Source organism: Notolabrus celidotus, chromosome 9, assembly GCF_009762535.1.
Source record: "Notolabrus celidotus isolate fNotCel1 chromosome 9, fNotCel1.pri, whole genome shotgun sequence".
In the NCBI taxonomy this organism is placed as follows: domain Eukaryota; kingdom Metazoa; phylum Chordata; class Actinopteri; order Labriformes; family Labridae; genus Notolabrus; species Notolabrus celidotus.
The window spans coordinates 5,306,094-5,325,660 of record NC_048280.1 but is presented as its reverse complement, the minus strand read 5'-3'; the positions used below and the strand labels follow the sequence as shown (position 1 = coordinate 5,325,660).

At 41.5% G+C, this 19,567-nt stretch overlaps 2 protein-coding genes across 2 annotated transcripts in view; one reads left to right on the top strand and one right to left on the bottom strand.

Annotated features, from left to right (window-relative positions):
• LOC117818936 (metal transporter CNNM4) overlaps positions 1–6,415 on the bottom strand; it is an 83,183-nt gene extending 76,768 nt beyond the window's left edge. Inside the window, exon 1 of the mRNA XM_034692079.1 lies at positions 4,946–6,415. Within this exon, the coding sequence (XP_034547970.1) occupies positions 4,946–6,353 (1,408 nt within the window). The 5' untranslated portion in view covers positions 6,354–6,415. The remainder of the gene's footprint in view (positions 1–4,945) is intronic.
• An 8,963-nt stretch (positions 6,416–15,378) lies between these two features.
• Positions 15,379–19,567, top strand: part of LOC117819545 (phospholipid-transporting ATPase ID-like) — a 67,038-nt gene continuing 62,849 nt past the window's right edge. Inside the window, exon 1 of the mRNA XM_034692970.1 lies at positions 15,379–15,489. The gene's annotated coding sequence lies outside the window, so the exon portion shown is untranslated. The remainder of the gene's footprint in view (positions 15,490–19,567) is intronic.

Sequence of the window (19,567 nt, the reverse complement as noted above, 5' to 3'; positions counted from 1 at the left end):
ACTCTCACAGACTGTGTAAAAGTTCCACACGGCAGACATGTTTGTTGTGGTTTGCCACTGCACGCCTGCACAGTGTGAAGGAAAGGGAGAGGGGGCACATTACACACAGGTCCTCTTCAGGCTGCAGGCTGCAAAGTATGAGCCACAGGTGATGTTTTTTTGTGATCGGCAATGAGAGGCATTGATCGGCATACACCGAACACGTACTTTTTCACAGAAATCGGCCGATAATGATCGGTGGCCGATCGATCGGAGCATCCCTAGTCCTTTGTGATGCAGAAGAGTCGGGACTTCAGCATCAGCACTCGGTGTCAGCTCCCATCACGGTGCTGACTATTCTGGCTTCAGTTTTGTACACTGGAGGAGGAGGAGACGCACATCCATCTTTACATACAGTCGATTGAATGAAAACTGAATTCAGAACTCCTTTTGTGAGTCAGACGATCTCAAAGGAAATAATCTATTCATCGCTTGTTGAATTCAGAGCAGAGGAACGACAGGAAGTAGACAAAGTGTGCTCTCGCATGCAGCTAAGAGACGAATCAGAGTTTCATATCAGCCTGTAACTCCTCGATCTGTACACAGGCTCTCATCTGTACATTAAGGGCCACTCCAACATAATACATATGACTCTGTCTGCATGGTATGATATATAAAAATGTGATGTATTAATTGAAGAGTGAAAACAAACTAACGTCAAAGAATTCATATTAGCTACGGTAATAATACGAGGCATTCAGGTCCTTCTCCACTGCAGTAGACCTCAAACTCCTCTCCTCTCACACTTTAACTGAGAGCATTCTCATAACTACTTACAGTAAATCTCTCTGCCAAGCTGTGAGCCAATGTAGCGTGTCGCAGTGTGTGTGTAGGTGTGCAGCTTGTTGCCAAACCCTCCCACCTCGCCAGCCAAGCCTACTGCGATGAGCTGCAGGGCCGGTTCTTTGCCAAATGTCACACAACACCAACACCATCACCATCACCAGCAGCAACAGCAACAGCAGCAGCACCAAACCCAACACACAGAAGCTGATCAACAACAACATCCAACACAAACACAGAGCTGAGGCTGCTCATAAAGTTTGGTCGAAGTTATCCTTCGTTGCTACGTCTTACAGTCGGAAACAGATACAGAAAGATTTACAGGGCGAGGGTGTGTGTGTGTGTGTGTGTACGTGTCTGTTTGTAAGTGTGTGTCTACTGTCTGTGACCTTGAGACGAGATGCCTGAGAGAGGAAAAATATCTCCCTGCAGGGGATGGCGTCAGTGTGTTTGCATCCTCCTGAGAGAGACAGAGTGTGCACATGTGTGAGTGTGTTTTTGTTGTACACGCATATGTGTGTGTTCTGTTCTTCCACTTGCATGGTTGTGTGTGTTTTGTTGTTGCATGAGTGTGCGTGCGTGTGCACTGACAGAGGAAAAGTATCAAAGCAGGAGGGAGAGGAGAAAGAGGGAAGTGTTTCTGATATCACAAACCTAACTGAGCGTACGAGAGAGCAGCCAAAGTTCTTCTGTTTTAAAGCACTACTACGAAAGTCTCCAGGCTCCCTTTACTCCTGAATAATAAAGATGGAGACTTGATTCAGAGTCTTTCCTTCATGAAGAGGAAACACTTCCAGACTGACACCAGCTCTGAATCTAAAACTGACACGTCTTGGATATTGAGCAGTCAGAGCACGCTGTTTGATGCACACACGGATGAGTAATGTCTGTTTCAGTTCACTTTGATAAATTATTGTGATTGCATTTTGACTCATGATTGGCCGGTATCATCATCAACACAGGACTTCCACCAGTGTCCGGTCCGTCTACGATCCACTGCGGTCCTGCTCCGTGCTCAGGACCACCGAACAGCTGGAGTCATGTGACCAGGGTCTGAAATGAACTTTTTTCACTGCCTGCCACTGTGACAGGCAAGTCATTTTTTTTGTCTGCCACTCAGATTTTCTACCTGCCACTTTTAAAACATATGCAACGATTAAAATACATTTTTTTTAGACATACAGTGTTATACCTGTTGGATCAATACTCTCTGTAAATATACAAAGCAACAATTGTCCAAACAGAATTCCATATTTCTATTTATTTTATTATTTAACTACTATTTTTTTAATGTAAAAAAACTACCTCTGCTACTCACCACTGCACTGTTATCATATTATCAGGCACCCTCGTATCTTAAAGAGCTCATAGTGCCCCATTACCCCTCTAGAACTCTACGCTCCCAACATGCAGGCTTGCTAGTTGTACCTAAAGTATCTAAAAGTAGTATGGGAAGTCGAGCCTTTAGTTATCAGGCCCCTCTCCTTTGGAATCATCTACCAGTCAGGGTCCGGGAGGCAGACACCCTCTCTACTTTTAAGAGTAGGCTTCAAACTTTCCTTTTTGATAAAGCTTATAATTAGAGCTGGATCAGGCTTGGACCAGCTCTTAGTTATGCTACTATAGGCTAAGACTGCTGGGGGAACTGGCGCACTAACACACTGGGATCCTATCTCACCTCCTTCCCCCCAACCCCTTCATCACTTACTTTAACTCTGCCTGTCCCATTAAAGTTACTAACCATAGACCTTTCTGGAGTCCCTGAGCTCCCTTGTCTCGTAGATTCCTCTGAGCTGCCGTAGACGTCCTCCTGCTGTGGACGATCTGGACTCCAGCTGATACTGACGTTCTGGACTCCAGCGGCAACAGCTTCTACTACTCGTCTCATCACTATCACTTCTCTCTCTTACTCCCCTCTATCCGTCTTTCCAGACCCAACTCAGTCGAGGCATGATGGCTGTCTAACATGAGTCTGGTTCTGCTTGAGGTTTCTGCCTGTTAAAAGGAAGTTTTTCCTCGCCACTGTAACTAGCTAAATACCGCGATGTGCAATGCTCATGATGGATTAAGGTGGGGTCAGACTGAGTCTTACCTTGTCTTGGTGTTGGGTCTCTGTTCATAATTTGACATAGAGTGGTCTAGACCTCCTATGTTTGTAAAAGCGTCCTGAGATAACGTTTGTTGTGATTTGGCGCTACATAAATAAAGATTGATTGATTGATTATTTTAGCCTGTACATATTAGTCATGCCTATTTGTAGTTCTTTTGTATTTATAGCTGATGTTATTGTTATTATATATATATATATATATATATTCTTTTTTATTTGTATGTCTTATTCTTATGTCTTGTACAAAGAGAGCACAGTTTACCAAGTCAAATTCCTTGTGTGTTCAAGCGTACCTGGCCAATAAAGCTGATTGTAATTTAGTTGTTTGTGTGCATTGGATGATTTGTGGTCTTTTACGGCGTCCAACTCAATATTTTATGTCCCACAAGTAAAAGAACCTTCTCATTTATCCATCAGTAATGTTAACTCCTTACAGACTGAGCAGCATTAGTCCAGTGGTTCCCAAACTTTTTCTGCATGGTCCCCCTTTGTGGATGAAAATATTTCCATGGCCAGGCCTGCCTCTGCTCAAAATGACATTTTGTTGAAATCATAGTTAAGTTAAAAACTATCTAACAAAACAGAGAATAAACCTGATGTTTTAATTCTGTTTTGGTGTCTGACTTCCTGTCCCGCTCCGGCTGCTCTGTGGCAAAAATAGAAGTCTTCTGGAAACAGATCTGGTGGAATTTGGCCATTACACCTGGAGTAGGGGGTTTGCAGGTCTGCAGCATCATGGTACTTCCTTATTATCATTACCAAATTATCACCCGGCCCTAGATGGACCACCATGACTGCTTTGCTATAACAATAATTCTTTGTTCCCTGCCGATCTAAGGGAACTTATTGGTTGGTTAAACGTGTCCTTTGTGTTGCAGAGGAGTCAGGACTTTCATATCTCAGCTCTGCAGGGGCTCCAAAAACAGCACCAGCACTCTTTATCAGCGCCCATCACAGGGCTGACTAGTCTGGCTTCATTTTTGTACACTGGCCGAGAAGGAGACGCACATACCATCTTTATATACAGCTGATGAAAAAACTGAATGCAGAACTCCTCTTGTGAGTCAGACGGTCTCAAAGAAAAGAATCTATTCATCACTTGTTGAATGCAGAGCAGAGGAACGACAGGAAGTAGATGAAGTGTGCTCTCACGTGCAGCTCGCCACCGAAACATGATACATATGGGTTTACATTGTTTCATAACACCTTCCACTGAATTTGACTCAGCCTGCATGTTATGACAAAGTATGTAATGTATGATGTGAAGACGTCAAAGAATGAATAGTAGCTAGAACTCACCCAATGAAGTTACAATAAGAGGGTTTTTACACCCCTGAACCTGAATTGGCACCAAATAGTCTGAGGGTTGAGATTCTTAAAATATGTCTTCTGTTCTACTACAGAACTACTGCCTCCAAAATAAGCATAATCTCTATAAACAATCAAGTATAGCTACTTTTATTGATCAAATACAACTTGTATCTGTATTTTTCAGTGGGATGTTTCTTCTTCTCACTCCTTTTGAGATGTTTAAATCAAACCAAGACTATTTGTTGATTGTTTTAAGCATCACTTTCCTCTCTGTAGGATCATTTCTCTTTCCACGTGTAGAAATTAAAGGTGCATTCCCTCTGGACTCATCCCGCCAACTCTCATTCATAAAAACTACTTGTTAGAGTTTAAAGTTTGTCAGACATGTGCTCTCACGTGCAGCTTGCCACTCAAACATGATACATATGGGTCTACATCAGTCCACAACACCTTTGATTGAATTTGACTCAGCCTGCATGGCATGACCAAAAATGTAATGAATGCTATTAAGGAAGTCAAAGAAGAAATATTAGTTATAAGTCACAATATTCAAGTCTATCTCACCCCATAAAGTCATATTAAGATCAAATATAATAAAGCCCCCCCTTTCACCCCTGAAATTAAAGGTGCATTCCCTCTGGACTCCTCCTGCCACCTCTCATTCGTAAAAACTACTTCTTAGATCTTAAAGTTTCCACAAACCTTTCTTGAACTCCTCCAGCATGGAGTCCAGCTTGGTGTCATGGAACACAAAGTGGACCGGGTGGTTGTAGAACTTGGTGATGGTCTTCAGAGTGGTGCAGTCGTCCGGATCCACGAAGGCCAGGTCCTTCACGAAGAGGATGTCCACGATGTTGGACCTCTCGTCCTCGTACACAGGTATCCTGGTGTACCCGCTCTCCATGATCTCAGACATGGTGTTGAAGTCCAGGACGGCGTCGCTGTGGATCATGAAGCAGTTGCTGGTCGGGGTCATGACATCCTCCACGGTTTTGGTCCTGAGCTCCAGGGCGCCCTGGATCATGTTGAGCTCCTCCTTCACCAGGTCGTTGTAGGGCTCGGTGACTTTCAGCATCTCCACCAGCTTCTCCCGGTTGTACACGGTCCCGATCTCCTGACCCAGGACGCAGTCCAGGAGCTTACTGATGGGCCAGGACAGAGGGAAAGTCAACAACATGAACAGCTTAGTGACCATGATGGTGTTCGCCCCCACTGCCAAGCCGTGTCTGGAGCACAGAGCCTGGGGGACGATCTCCCCGAAGATCACGATGCCCACTGTGGAGGCGACCACCGCGCCCAGTCCGGACCCGATGAGGTCGTCCAGGAGGATTGTGAGCGTGGTGTTCACGAGGACGTTCCCGAGCAGTAGGGAGCACAACAGGTAGTTCCCTTTCCTCCGGATGGGCTCGATCTTCCGCGCGTACTTCTTCTCCTTGTCGGTGCCGCAGCTCTGCACGATGCGGAGCTCCATGGGGTCCAGAGCCATCAGACCCAGGTTCAGTCCACTGAACATGCCGGACAGCACGAGAAGGAACGAGATGAGGATCACTTGGAGCCATAGAGGCATCAGAGACTTCTTCTGCTCCACTACTCGAAGTCTGCCGTCTCTGTCATCCAGCATGTACCACTCCTGGTCCTGGGGGTCCCGGATGCACAACGCGAACACCTTCACCACCTCGCTCTTACGGAGCTGCTTGATCTGGACGCTGACTATCCCGGTGGTGTTCTGGTTCCGTACATCCATGGACCCCTTCACAACTATATCCTTCGAGATATCAGGACAAGTCCTATTAAAGGGGACACTGATGGCTCCGAAGTCATCGTCCTCTTTGTCGCTGGTGTAAAGTTCCGTGAAGCCGATGATCTTGGAGCAGTCCGTGGATAAGTGGAGCCCGTAGAACCTGAAGAGGGTGTCACTGTACTCGGTCACCTGAACTACCCCCCTCTCGCTGGTCGCTGCCGGCGTCTCGCTCCTCTCCAGCCTGAAGCCGAGTATCCGAGGGGGGGTTCTGGTCTCTGAAGGCGCTGCCTCGGCTTCTCTGCCCACCAAAACACAAGAAAAGAGGACTAAAGTCAGCGTGAACCTCCTTCCATTCGAGTCTATCGCCATGTTTGTTTCGCTCTCTGCGAACAGGGGAACTGACGTCACCTACTCGTTTCCACGAGCACGACCCTCTCATTAGCATACATAGAATGTGCAGCCAATCAGCGGCCGATACGTCATCCATAGAACTTGACCGAGCCCCCCTACATTTTAAGATTTAAGGTCGACCGGGGTATTTCCTTTTAAGGTGGAGCATACTGTTGATGTAATCTCTCCTGTGTAACTTTTTAGTTTGACTTTCTACTTTCTGAAAGTTTAAAAAAATAAATAATAATTTGGAGTTATCAATTATTTATTAATAATAATAGTAATAATAATATTTGTTGTAGTTTAAAGAGGATTTGATTAAAAACAAAATAATTCGAAGATATTGATTATTTACATTTCTGTCATCACAGTAATTAATAGTATTAATAATATTTACAATAATAATAATACAAATGATGATTATTATAATATTTGTTTTAAGTTATTCAGTTATTATTAAGAAAATTATTAGAGGATACGAATCATTAATATTTCTGTAAACACAGTAATTATTATTATTAATAATAACAATAATAATAATAATAATAATAATAATAATAATAATAATATTTGTTTTAATTTATGGAGGAAATTAATTGATACAAAATAATGAGGGAATATTAATTATTATTATTTCTGTCAACACAGTTACTACTACTTCTTCTACTACTACTAATACTAATACTACTACTAATAATAATAATAATAATTGTTTTTCATTTTTACAGGATTTTTACAGGATTTTTACAAGATACAAAATAATTAGAGGATATGAGTCATTAATATTTCCGTCAACACAGTAATTAATCATAATAATAATCATCATCATAATAATAATAATAATAATAATAATAATAATAATAATAATAATACTAATAATAATAATAATATTTGTTTTAATTTATGGAGGAAATTAATTAAATACAAAATAATCAGGAGATATCAATTATTATTATTTCTTTCAACCCAGTTACTACTACTACTACTAATAGAAATAATGATTGTAATTTTTTTTTTAATTTTTAGAGGATATTAATTAGATACCAAATAATGAGAGGATATCAATCATTAATATTTCAAACTATAAAACTGCAGAACCTCTGAATGCCATTAAGATTGAATTCACAGGGAAAATATACATTTTATTTGCTGCCCTTTTTATTAAAAATTTTTTGAAATTGAGAATCCTCATCGTTTTGTTTGTGTTTTAGATGTTGAAAAATAAAACATTAATGATAATGACATAAACAGAATTTACACTGCACTTTTCAAAATATATTATTTATCAAATAGAAGGGGAAAAAAAGAAAAGTCAGGCTGAAAGAAAACATAAAAATAAGATTGGCTCAGATAGTACAACAAAGCAGAATGCTAGGGTTAAGGTTAAGGGAAATGATAAAAGTGATTAGACAAGTAGTTCCACACCTGTTGTGACCAGTACAGATTTAACAACCAATAACAGGCCCATGCTAGATTATCTCAGGTAACACTCGGGCTATTAGGGAGTCTGTAGTTCACAGATACAGACTGGAACCTCAAGGTTTTTAAAAAAAGAGCACTACAATCTAAATTAAATTCTTGAACTTACATGTAGTCAGTAAGAGGCAATAAGGATTGAGGGACATTTGCCCTCCCTAGTGCTCTTATGTCTTTTTGAAAGACTGGAGTAAACATGCTGAAAGATGACAGCTGTCAAGCGCCTCAGGAAGCAGCATATGACAAAAAGTGTTTGTTTAGGACAGAGCGCCATCTAGTGGTTGAATTTTCCACAGTGCAGCTTAATGGTCTGCTGAGCAGCTGTGACATAGATGGTGTTCAAGTAAATAAAATTGCACACTCTGCTATTTGACACTAATTATTTGGGGCACCATATTTCTCATTGTACTGGGCACAGGATTGATTACAGTATGATATGATGCCTGTTTCTGTGTGTTTTGGTGGATTCCAGGAATAAAAGCTCTGCAGAAATTTGAAGGAAAATGGTTTGAAAATGTTCTGTCCAAGCCTAAACTAAGGACGTATGTCACATAAAACCCAGTTTCAACCCTTAAACATGTGTAATATCTCTTATCTAGAAACCAAAGATCCTTAGTGGCACAGTTAAGATCTGGTTTTCCTTCTCTGGCTGTCAAGGTTGATTGATTCAAAAATATCCCTGAAGAGAACAAACCTTGTGAGTTGTGTGATTTGGATGAAATGAAAACTGAGTCAATCAATCAATCAATCAATCTTTATCTATAAAGCGCCAAATCACAACAAACATTATCTTAAGACTCTTTACAAACAGAGCAGGTCTAGACCGTATTCTATGTTATATTATTAACAAAGACCCAACATCAAGACAGGATCAGATCCAGTCCCAGCTGACAGACAGGACTCTGTCTGATCTCTTCTTAATCCACCATGAGCAGAGCACTTTGCAGCACTTAGCAAGTTACGGCGGCAATGATTAGGGTTAGGGCTAGGGTTAGGGTTAGGGTAATGATTAAGGTTAGGGCTAGGGTTAGGGTTGGGGTTAGGGTTAGGGTTGTGATTGGGGTTAGGGTTAGGGTTAGGGTTAGGGTTATGATTAGGGTAAAGGCTAGGGTTATGATTAGGGTTAGGGTTAGGGTTAGGGTTGGGGTTAGGGTTGGGGTTAGGGTTAGGGTTATGATTAGGGTTAGGGCTAGGGTTAGGGTTGGGGTTAGGGTTAGGGTTGTGATTGGGGTTAGGGTTAGGGTTAGGGTTATGATTAGGGTAAAGGCTAGGGTTATGATTAGGGTTAGGGTTAGGGTTAGGGTTATGATTAGGGTTAGGGTTATGATTAGGGTTAGGGCTAGGGTTAGGGTTGGGGTTAGGGTTAGGGTTGTGATTGGGGTTAGGGTTAGGGTTAGGGTTAGGGTTATGATTAGGGTAAAGGCTAGGGTTATGATTAGGGTTAGGGTTAGGGTTAGGGTTGGGGTTAGGGTTAGGGTTGGGTTAGGGTTAGGGTTAGGGTTAGGGTTAGGGTTAGGGTTAGGGTTAGGGTTGGGTTAGGGTTAGGGTTAGGGTTAGGGTTGTGATTGGGGTTAGGGTTAGAGTTAGGGTTATGATTAGGGTTAGGATTATGATTAGGGTTAGGGTTAGGGTTGTGATTGGGGTTAGGGTTAGGGTTATGATTAGGGTTAGGGTTAGGGTTATGATTAGGGTTAGGGTTAGGGTTAGGGTTGGGGTTAGGGTTAGGGTTAGGGTTAGGGTTAGGATTGTGATGAGGGTTAGGGTTAGGGTTAGGGTTGTGATTGGGGTTAGGGTTAGGGTTAGGGTTAGGGTTAGGGTTAGGATTATGATTAGGGTTAGGGTTAGGGTTCTGATTGGGGTTAGGGTTAGGGTTAGGGTTAGGATTAGGGTTAGGGTTAGGGTTATGATTAGGGTTAGGGTTAGGGTTAGGATTAGGGTTATGATTAGGGTTAGGGTTAGGGTTAGGGTTAGGGTTATGGTTAGGGTTAGGGTTAGGGTTGTGATTGGGGTTAGGGTTAGGGTTAGGGTTAGGGTTAGGATTATGATTAGGGTTAGGGTTAGGGTTCTGATTGGGGTTAGGGTTAGGGTTAGGGTTAGGATTAGGGTTAGGGTTAGGGTTATGATTAGGGTTAGGGTTAGGGTTAGGGTTATGATTAGGGTTAGGGTTAGGATTAGGGTTATGATTAGGGTTAGGGTTAGGGTTAGGGTTAGGGTTAGGATTAGGGTTATGATTAGGGTTAGGGTTAGGTTTAGGGTTATGATTAGGGTTAGGGTTAGGGTTAGGATTAGGGTTATGATTAGGGTTAGGGTTAGGGTTAGGGTTAGGGTTATGGTTAACCCCACAGAACAGAACCAGAACCAAACTATAGCAAACAGAACCAGAACCAACCACAGGCAAACAGAACCAGAACCACACTCAAACAAACTGATCCAGAACCAACCACAGGCGAACAGAACCAGAACCACACTCAAACAAACTGAACCAGAACCAAACTTAAGCAAACAGAACCAGAACCAAATTCAAGCAAACAGAACCAGGACCACCCACAGGCAAACAGAACCAGAACCAAACTCAAACAAACAGAACCAGAACCAAAGTTAACCAAACTGAACCAGAACCACCAACAGGCAAACAGAACCAGAACCAAACTCAAGCTAACAGAACCAGAACCAACTGAAGCTAACAGAACCAGAACCAAACTCATGCAAAGAGAACCAGAACCAAACTCAAGCAAACAGAACCAGAACCAAACTCAAGCAAACAGAACCAGAACCAAACTCAGGAAAAACAGAACCAGAACCAAGAGAACCAGGACCAGAACCAGAACCAAACTCAAGCAAACAGAACCAGAACCAAAATCAAGCAAACAGAACCAGAACCAAACTTAAGCAAACCGAACCAGAACCACCAGAACCAGAACCACCAGAACCAGAACCAGAACCAGAACCTCACCAGAACCAGAACCTTACCAGAACCAGAACCTCACCAGAACCAGAACCTAACCAGATCCAAACTCAAGCAAACAGAACCAGAACCAACAGAATCAGAACCAAACCAGAACCGAACTCGAACCAAACCAGAACCAAACCAGAACAAAACCAGAACAAACTCAAGCAAACAGAAACAGAACCAAACTCAGGACAACAAAACCAGAACCACCAGAACCAGAACCACCAGAACCAGAACCAGAACCAAACCAGAACATAACCAAGACCAAACTCAAGCAAACAGAACCAAACTCACAGGCAAACAGAACCAGAACCAACAGAACCAGAACCAAATCAAGCAAACAGAACCAGAACCAAACTTAAGCAAACAGAACCAACAGAACCAGAACCAGAACCTCACCAGAACCAGAACCAAACCAGAACTAAACTCAAGCAAACAGAACCAGAACCAAACTTAAGCAAACAGAACCAACAGAACCAGGACCAGAACCAGAACCTCACCAGAACCAGAACCAAACCAGAACCAAACTCAAGCAAACAGAACCAGAACCAAACTCAAGCAAACAGAACCAGACTCAAACTCAAGCAAACAGAACTAGAACCAACTCAAGCAAACAGAACCAGAACCAAACTCAAGCAAACAGAACCAGAACCAACTTAGGCCAACAGAATCAGAACCAAACCAAAACCAAACCAGAACAAACTCAAGCAAACAGAACCAGAACCAGAACCGAACTCAAGCAAACATCATTAATGTCCTCAGGTTGGCATTGAGAAAATTCAGATGCCTCAGCTTGGATGGGCTGATCCTATTTCTCCTCTCAGTGAGTATTTGCCCGGTCTTCAAGAAGACTCTCTCAGAAGGAACAGATGAAGCCACGATACACAGCCTCCCCTCCATCACCTGTATACCATATCCTCACATGTGATTGGCCGCATGGCCGCCATGCTGACCAATCAAAACAAAGTTCTGCTGTGAGCAGAGCTGGTGCTGAACACTGAGAGAGCTAAGCAGCGAAAGGAAAAAACTTCGAGCCGGCTCTGTCTCGAAGGAGCCGGCTCTTCTGATTCACTATAAACCATCGACTCTCAGAGCCGCAGATTTTGATCATGACACATCACTAACCTGCTCAGAGTCCCCTCAATGTGGGTGGAGTTTGCCCACAGGAACAGAGAAGGTTTCCGTCAAAAGTCATGCCAACACCTACATTCTCGCACTTTACAGATGAGGTCAAGAGATAGGGAGAGGGTGTGAGTGTGTGTGTGTGTGTTGGTCTGTGTGTGTTGGTCTGTGTGTGTGTGTGTGTGTGTGTACGTGATTGGGGTGAAATATGTCACACAGTTGCAAAGAAACAATTAGTATTTGACACTTCTGAAAGAGGAAATTCAGCTGCTGGGGACTTGTTAATCTACGTGATGAATCTTGCAAGCTGAAGCTGAAGGGACTACATGTTTTAGAATAATAAAAGACGAATGCATAACAAGGAAAACACCACCATACCATTTCTACACATGCTTAAAGAAAAACAAAGATGTTGGAATTGGACCTGTGTTGACTTGTTTGCAGATTTTGAAGTAACAAGCAAAACTGGACAATTTACCATATTGCATTTCTGGAAGATGTTTTAAAGCTACAGCTAAGGCAGGGATACAATTCATGAAATGAATATTTAAATGGTGAACAAAATGTGGGGTTTTTTTTATCATTTGGAGACACCTTGTGGTGAATCCAGAGCAGTGCAGCTATGACATCATGAGCCTGAAGTTTGTGATTCTTAAATTTTAGATTTTTATGAGACTTAGTTTGGGATCTACACACAAAATTACATTAAATATACATGGAACTTGTTTATCAAGTCCCAGATGTTGATGTTCTGGCCTGTTAGAGAAGATGAATAAACTAATGATACACCATGTGGGGGACACTTTTACTCTGCCATGCTCAGAGACTCTGGAGAAAGTGCTGTTTTAAACCACACATTAATCCATTATAAGAAGCAGTATAAGAAATAGTGTCTGTTCTTTATGATAAGGAAAATAACATACTGTAACTTTACTACAGTAAGTGCTTGTTTGAATATGAAACTTACAGTTCAAATGAAGTTTTTTTAATATTTAGTTTAATCTTAATTACATATTGAGAGAAAAAACATCGCTCTGTACTTTTTATGAGGACACGCCTGTAATGTGTTTTAATTAAGCCTTTATTTTTCACAAGAAAGCAACATTTTGTTTCTAAACTGAAGCACAAATGTATTTATGTTTTTAGCAAGGTTGAAAATAATACTCTTTGTTATTCAAACCTGCAAATATAAAAGAAAAACACATGAATAAAACTATAAAAATGTCAATAATGTGAAACTTTCTGCTCAACCAGCTTTCTTTTGTTCAAATAAAGTTTACTTTAATTGAGATTTGTCAGTTCTTTGATTAAAGTAAAGGTCTGATTCTGACATTTTCAACATACACTACCAGTCAAAAGTTATGCACCTTCTCATTCAAGGGTTTGTATTTATTTTAATTGTTTGAAACACTGTAGATTAATACCAAAGGCATCAAAACTATGAAAGAAAATAGATGGAATTATTTCATTTACAAAAAAAGTGTTAAACAAAGCAGAATATGTTTTATATTTTAGATTCTGTAAAGTAGCCCAATTTTTTTCTTCAAGACAGCTTTGCACACTCTTGGTATTCTCTCAGTCTGCTTCATGAAGTGGTCTCCTGGAAAGTTTTCTTTTTCATTTTCATTTCATTTTATTTTCATTTGATGCTCAGACCATGATCACATGGTATGGAGCCACAGAACATGAATTACAAATAACAAAACAATATAATGATGGCACACGGCATGTTTGAAGTACAGCAGATCTGACTCAAACAAAGGAAGGACATTCTTCAGAAAAGCGCCTAATTAAAAGATAACTTTCAGCTTATCTGATTTCAAAAGTAGATTTGATTTAAACACAGAGGGATGTTGGAAATAATACCTGGGTATGAACCTCTCTCTATTATTCAGAATGCTTGTGTTCCTGCATTCAAACAAAATATGGTACTCATCGCCCACACGATCATCATCACAGAGATTACAAATCCTCTGTTTTCTAATGAACATGAGCCTTGTCAAGAGTTCATTTGTAGGGTGACTTTCCTTCTTAATGTGTTTGAGACCATCAGTTGTGTTGTTCAGAGGTAGGGTTAGTACACAATGGATAGCCCTATTTGACTACTGTTGTAATCCAGATTATAGCAAAACCAGAATATTTCATTGTTTTGATGTCTTCAGTATTAATCTACAATGTTGAAAATATAAGCCTCATAATTGCCCAATTTTGTGAATTTATTCTATTACAAAACCAACCTTGGACAGAACCAGTACCAAACTATAGCAAACAGAACCAGAACCAACCTATAGCAAACAGAACCAAACTCAATCAAACAGAACCAGAACCAACCTCAAGCAAACAGAACCAAACTCAAGCAAACAGAACCAGAACCAAACTCAAGAAAATAGAAACAGAACCAACCTAAAGCAAACAGAAGCAAACTCAATCAAACAGAACCAAACTCAAGCAAACAGAACCAGAACCAAACTCAAGAAAATAGAAACAGAACCAACCTAAAGCAAACAGAACCAAACTCAAGCAAACAGAACCAGAACCAACCTAAAGCAAACAGAAGCAAACTCAATCAAACAGAACCAGAACCAACCTAAAGCAAACAGAAGCAAACTCAAGCAATCAGAACCAGAACCAACCTAAAGCAAACAGAAGCAAACTCAATCAAACAGAACCAGAACCAACCTCAGGCAAACATAACCAACCTCAAGCAAACAGAACCAGAACCAACCTCAAGCAAACAGAACCAGAACCAACAGAACCAGAACCAACCTCAAGCAAACAGAACCAGAACCAAACTCAATCAAACAGAACCAGAACCAACCTCAAGCAAACAGAACCAGAACCAAACTCAAGCAAACAGAACCAGAACCAAACTCAAGCAAAAATAACCAGAACCAACCTTAAGCAAACAGAACCAAACTCAATTAAACAGAACCAGAACCAAACTCAAGCAAACAGAACCAGAACCAACCTCAAGAAAACAGAACCAGAACCAAACTCAAGCAAACAGAACCAGAACCATATTGAGAAGGTGTGTCCAAACTTTTGACTGGTAGTGTAAATCTCTGTTGTACTGATCTTAATTTATATTTAAGTCTTAAAGGAGCTGGGACCAATACAGTAAGAGTTCTTGAAAGGGAAATTAGCTCTTGGTCGCCTCTCTTTGGATGTTTAGTTTAATGAGGTCACTGAGATCATTGAGAAGTTGACCCCAAACTTTTTAATAACCATTATACGTCACGTGACCATCTTTGTTAACTCTCCTCATCTCGCGTTAAGTGTTCTCTGTGCGTTTCCGCGTTTGCACGCGAGGAAAGTTTAAGTTGACTGAACCGTCAAGGGACACTCTGCGCCCAACAGAAGAGGAGGGGAGTGGAGACAGAGAAAAAAGGGAGGAGTGGAGAGAAAACCAGAGGAGGGGAGAGCATGTGGGAGGGAGGGGAGACGAGAGGCGGGTGGTGGGGAGCCAGAAGGAAAACATTAGCGCTCGTTTCTACTCGGAGTTTGAAGACTTTCTTGTTGGATTCTCCAGAGCCGGCCAGGACGCGCGACACCGAGCCAAGACGCACGGTAAGGAGGCGCGCGCTCACTCTCGCTGTTTTACACGTCCAATCAAAGTTCTCAGTCGCTGTAAGTGGGGTTCAAATGCTTAAATGTGGATATTTTTTTTGGAAAAGAAAGAGGGGAGATGGAGGAGGGCTGAAGAGAGGGGGGCAGACAGGCGAAGAGGAAGCTGGAGTGAAAAGGTTGAGCGATGAGTCCTCACCCTTTCTCTCCTCGTCTCTGCATGCCCTCCAGGGAGCCTGAAAACTGGGAAAGTAACGGAAAGAATGACAGGCAGAGTTAAAGGAGGTGAGGAAAGATGGGAAGTCTTGGAAAGAAAAGCATCTGATTCACTTTGTTTTGAGTTGTGCAAGAAACGACACTTGGGAGCTTTTTGTTCGCGTAAACTCATCCAAGACTTCTTGCAAAGATTAGATTTAACATACTTCTTTAATTGTAATGCCAGAAGTGTGTTTTTCTTGCTGCTGGTGCTGTAGTTGTTTTAGTGACTGTGCTCCACCTCTGCTGGGTTCATTACTTTACACATGCTGTTATTTCATGTTTTCGCTCACAACTGAAGTTTGTGTCTTGTGTTCTGAGTTTGAAGATGACGGCATATTTGTGATGATGATGATGATGATGATAAGGAGGAGGATGTGCAGGGCATGACAGATATGGTTTTACAGATGAAGTTTCTCAGTGATGAATGATGAGTAATTTCTAAGTCCGGAAGACAGTGAAGTACTCCTAACCAAACATCCTGTGAGAGCACAACACAAGGGGCTAATCATGGCAACTTACTATACTTGAGTATTTTTTAGATTCCTTTCTTTGTTCAAGTTTTTCTATTTGTGGACTTTTTTTTTTGCACTGCATTCAGACAATACTGTAGTTATGACTCTTTTTAGCAACATTCATGTTATCTCCAGATGAAAGCATCCATTTATAATGCACAGTATCCAACAAATATAAGCCTGACATAATCCATTCAGCAGGAGGAGTGCTTTCTGATTAAGATACTTCAAGTAGATTTAATGCTTTTGGGTTTACTTTAAAATATTTGGATAAGCATTTGGATGTAGTTTGCAACAGTCTCTAGCAGAGCACTCGGAGGCCTCACGAGGGCCAGTGCTTGATAAGTCCCTCCTGGGCTAATGTAAAAACCCGCTCCACTGAAAGGACCCCACACCCTGTGTTGATTAAAGAGTTAACAATAAGGTTACCATTTCCAGAACCTCAATTGACACCCCTAATTGTTTCTCGTTGGTACTTCATATTTAAAAACAAACATTAAGTTGAAATGTTGGGTGTCAAAAGAGCTGCAACCTCCAGCCTTAAAATATGAAGCCCATGCGGAAGTGCTAAAAACTGCATTTCATCAAGCGTCCACTAGAGGCTGGCTGCAGAGACACTGGAAACCACATACGCACCCATTCAAAGAAGACGATCTTTGCAGCAACAATAAACATGTTTACAGCCTGGTTCAGAAACAGTTTAGGTCTGAGTGGCCAATTTCTCTATCGGCACATACTGTACGGGGGTGATTTTTTTTGGGGACTCATTATATTTGAAGATATTAAAATTATAAGTTTTGCCCAAATAAGGGCATTGCACTTGATGACAGGCCGGCACCCTGTAGCTGTAAGCAAAACGGCTAACGGCTCTTTACCTCACACTAGTTTGAACAAAGTTAGGTTGAGTTCAACATTTCCAATATGGCTCCAGCTGACGATTGGCTTCAAAACAGCGCTTCAGAAACAGATGGGTGACGTCACGGATACTACGTCAATTTTTATACAGTCTATGGTTTCGATACTAAACATGGGGCAATGTTTTAAATTGTTGGAGTAGTCTCAGGCTGCTCTGAACAGCTTGTTCAACAAATCATGAGAGTTATGAGAGAGGGACACGAGATTTGTTCAATTTGTGACATCACAGATTGGTGAGTCTCCTGAAAAGAGCACAATAAACATAACACTGACCAAACAGAGACGTCCTGCTCTGCTTCTTTGTTGCTGGGGATCATTTTGTCCCTTTCAAGACCTGTCAGGTCAGATTTGGGGTCCAAAACGAGGCAACAGTGGAGGAGGCTTCTGCAGTGCTGAGGAGATGGGGTCTTAAAGAGACAGTAGCCAAAATAAGGGTTTTTAAAGACACCAACCGGATATAAGTAAATTATTTTTGAGCTATACTCCTCAAAATACCTCCTCTTTCATATCATATTTGAATGCAGCCCCTCAACTTTTTATGGTGCTCCTCTAAAAAGTTGATTGCTATAGACTTGGGCTTGGTGACGTCACCAATTGGTTTCTGAAATGGCGGTGTGGCAGGCGCTAACTTTTGGCCAACCTAGCAACTGAGATGAAGCTGAGGCGGCCTTTTAGTGTCATGGCAAACAGCTCCAACACACCCATGTAAGTCAACCCAGCCATGTACCTAATTATTCAAATGTGTCATATCTCTTAGCTTTAATATAGCACTAAAATACTGACCTCTGTACAGCGTGTGTGAATAAAGAAATGAGCTAGAACAACCATAACTGTCTTTTGTACCAGGCAGAGCATTTTAACGTGGGACCTAATAGCTTCAAGAAGATCAACAGAAACTATACAGAGACATGTCAAACAGGGAAGCAGTAAAAAAAGATCTGGGACTGCTTGAAATGTCTTGATCAGAATTGGAGAACAAGTCAGTGTAATAATTAATCAGAATCAGGTTTATTGCCGAACAGGTTTACACAGATGAGTTTTTCTTGATGATTTTGGTGCAATAACAAATATTGGTACTGTACAAGAACACAACACAGGGTGATGCACTCTGTCTGCTCATATTAGTGTTTGGGTCTTTTACTTTCTTCAGGCTGAAGATGTTTCAAATGATGAATGATGTAATTCCATGGCAGCTTTTTTAGTTTTTCACTTCTTTAACAGTCCCATCTGAGCTCGAACAAACTGTATGTTTGTTGTGTATTATCACATAATTCTTCCTCTGCTCTGTTAACCCAGTACACTCACACCCATGATAAGTAGTCCAAGAATCAGGTAAAGGATATTTGGAACCGATATGCATTTACAGGAAAAATTAAAATCTTTCGGTCATAATTTAGATTACAGACTTGTCAATGAAAAACTCTACTTAATTAAAGGTGACATATCACGCTTTTTTCATCAATATATATTGGTCTAAGAGGTCCCCAAAACACGTCTTTAAAGTGTGTGCTCAAAAAAACACTTTGAAATCAGATTTTGGTCTGCCTGAAAAACCCTCTTCTTCAGCCCTCCTCAGAACAGTCTGTTTTCCCTCTGACCACGCCCCCTCAGGAAGTTGATGTGCCTCGGCTGTCCAGCACGTTGATCTAGTGTTTACATGTTGGCTGAATATACACGGCTGCTCAGAGATCGCGTTACTTCAACCCTCTGAATCTGATCCAGAATCTGATCCTGACGGAGAGGCGCCTGCAGCAGGACCTTTCTGAAGGATTGGTCACAGATTTAGTGTTTCTTGTTGTTTTATTTATCAGTATGTCGACGTGTGTCTTGGTACACAGCTACGAACATGTAGCTATGTGGCTATGCTAACTAGCGCTAGCACTTATCAGTGGTAAATAAAAATCATCCACTAGATCTTCAAATCTGCAGGCCTGGGGAGTAAAACCGACCTCTACCAGAAAGGCAGCAGGACCTTTCTGAAGGATTGGTCACAGATTCTGTGTTTCTTGTTGTTTTATTTGTCAGTATGTCGACGTGTGTCTTGGTACACAGCTACAGCTACAGCTATGAACATGTAGCTATGTGGCTATGCTAATTAGCGCTAGCACTTATCCATGACAAATAAAATTCATCCACTAGATCTTCAAATCTGCAGACGTGGGGAGTAAAACCGACCTCTGCCAGAAAGGCAGCGGGACCTTTTCTGAAGGATTGGTCACAGATTCTGTGTTTCTTGTTGTTTTATTTGTCAGTATGTCGATGTTTGTCTTGGTACACAGCTACAGCTACGACATGTAGCTATGTAGCTATGCTAACTTGCGCTTGCATTTATCCATGATAAATAAAAATCCTCCACTAGATCTTCAAATCTGCAGACGTGGGGAGTAAAACCGACC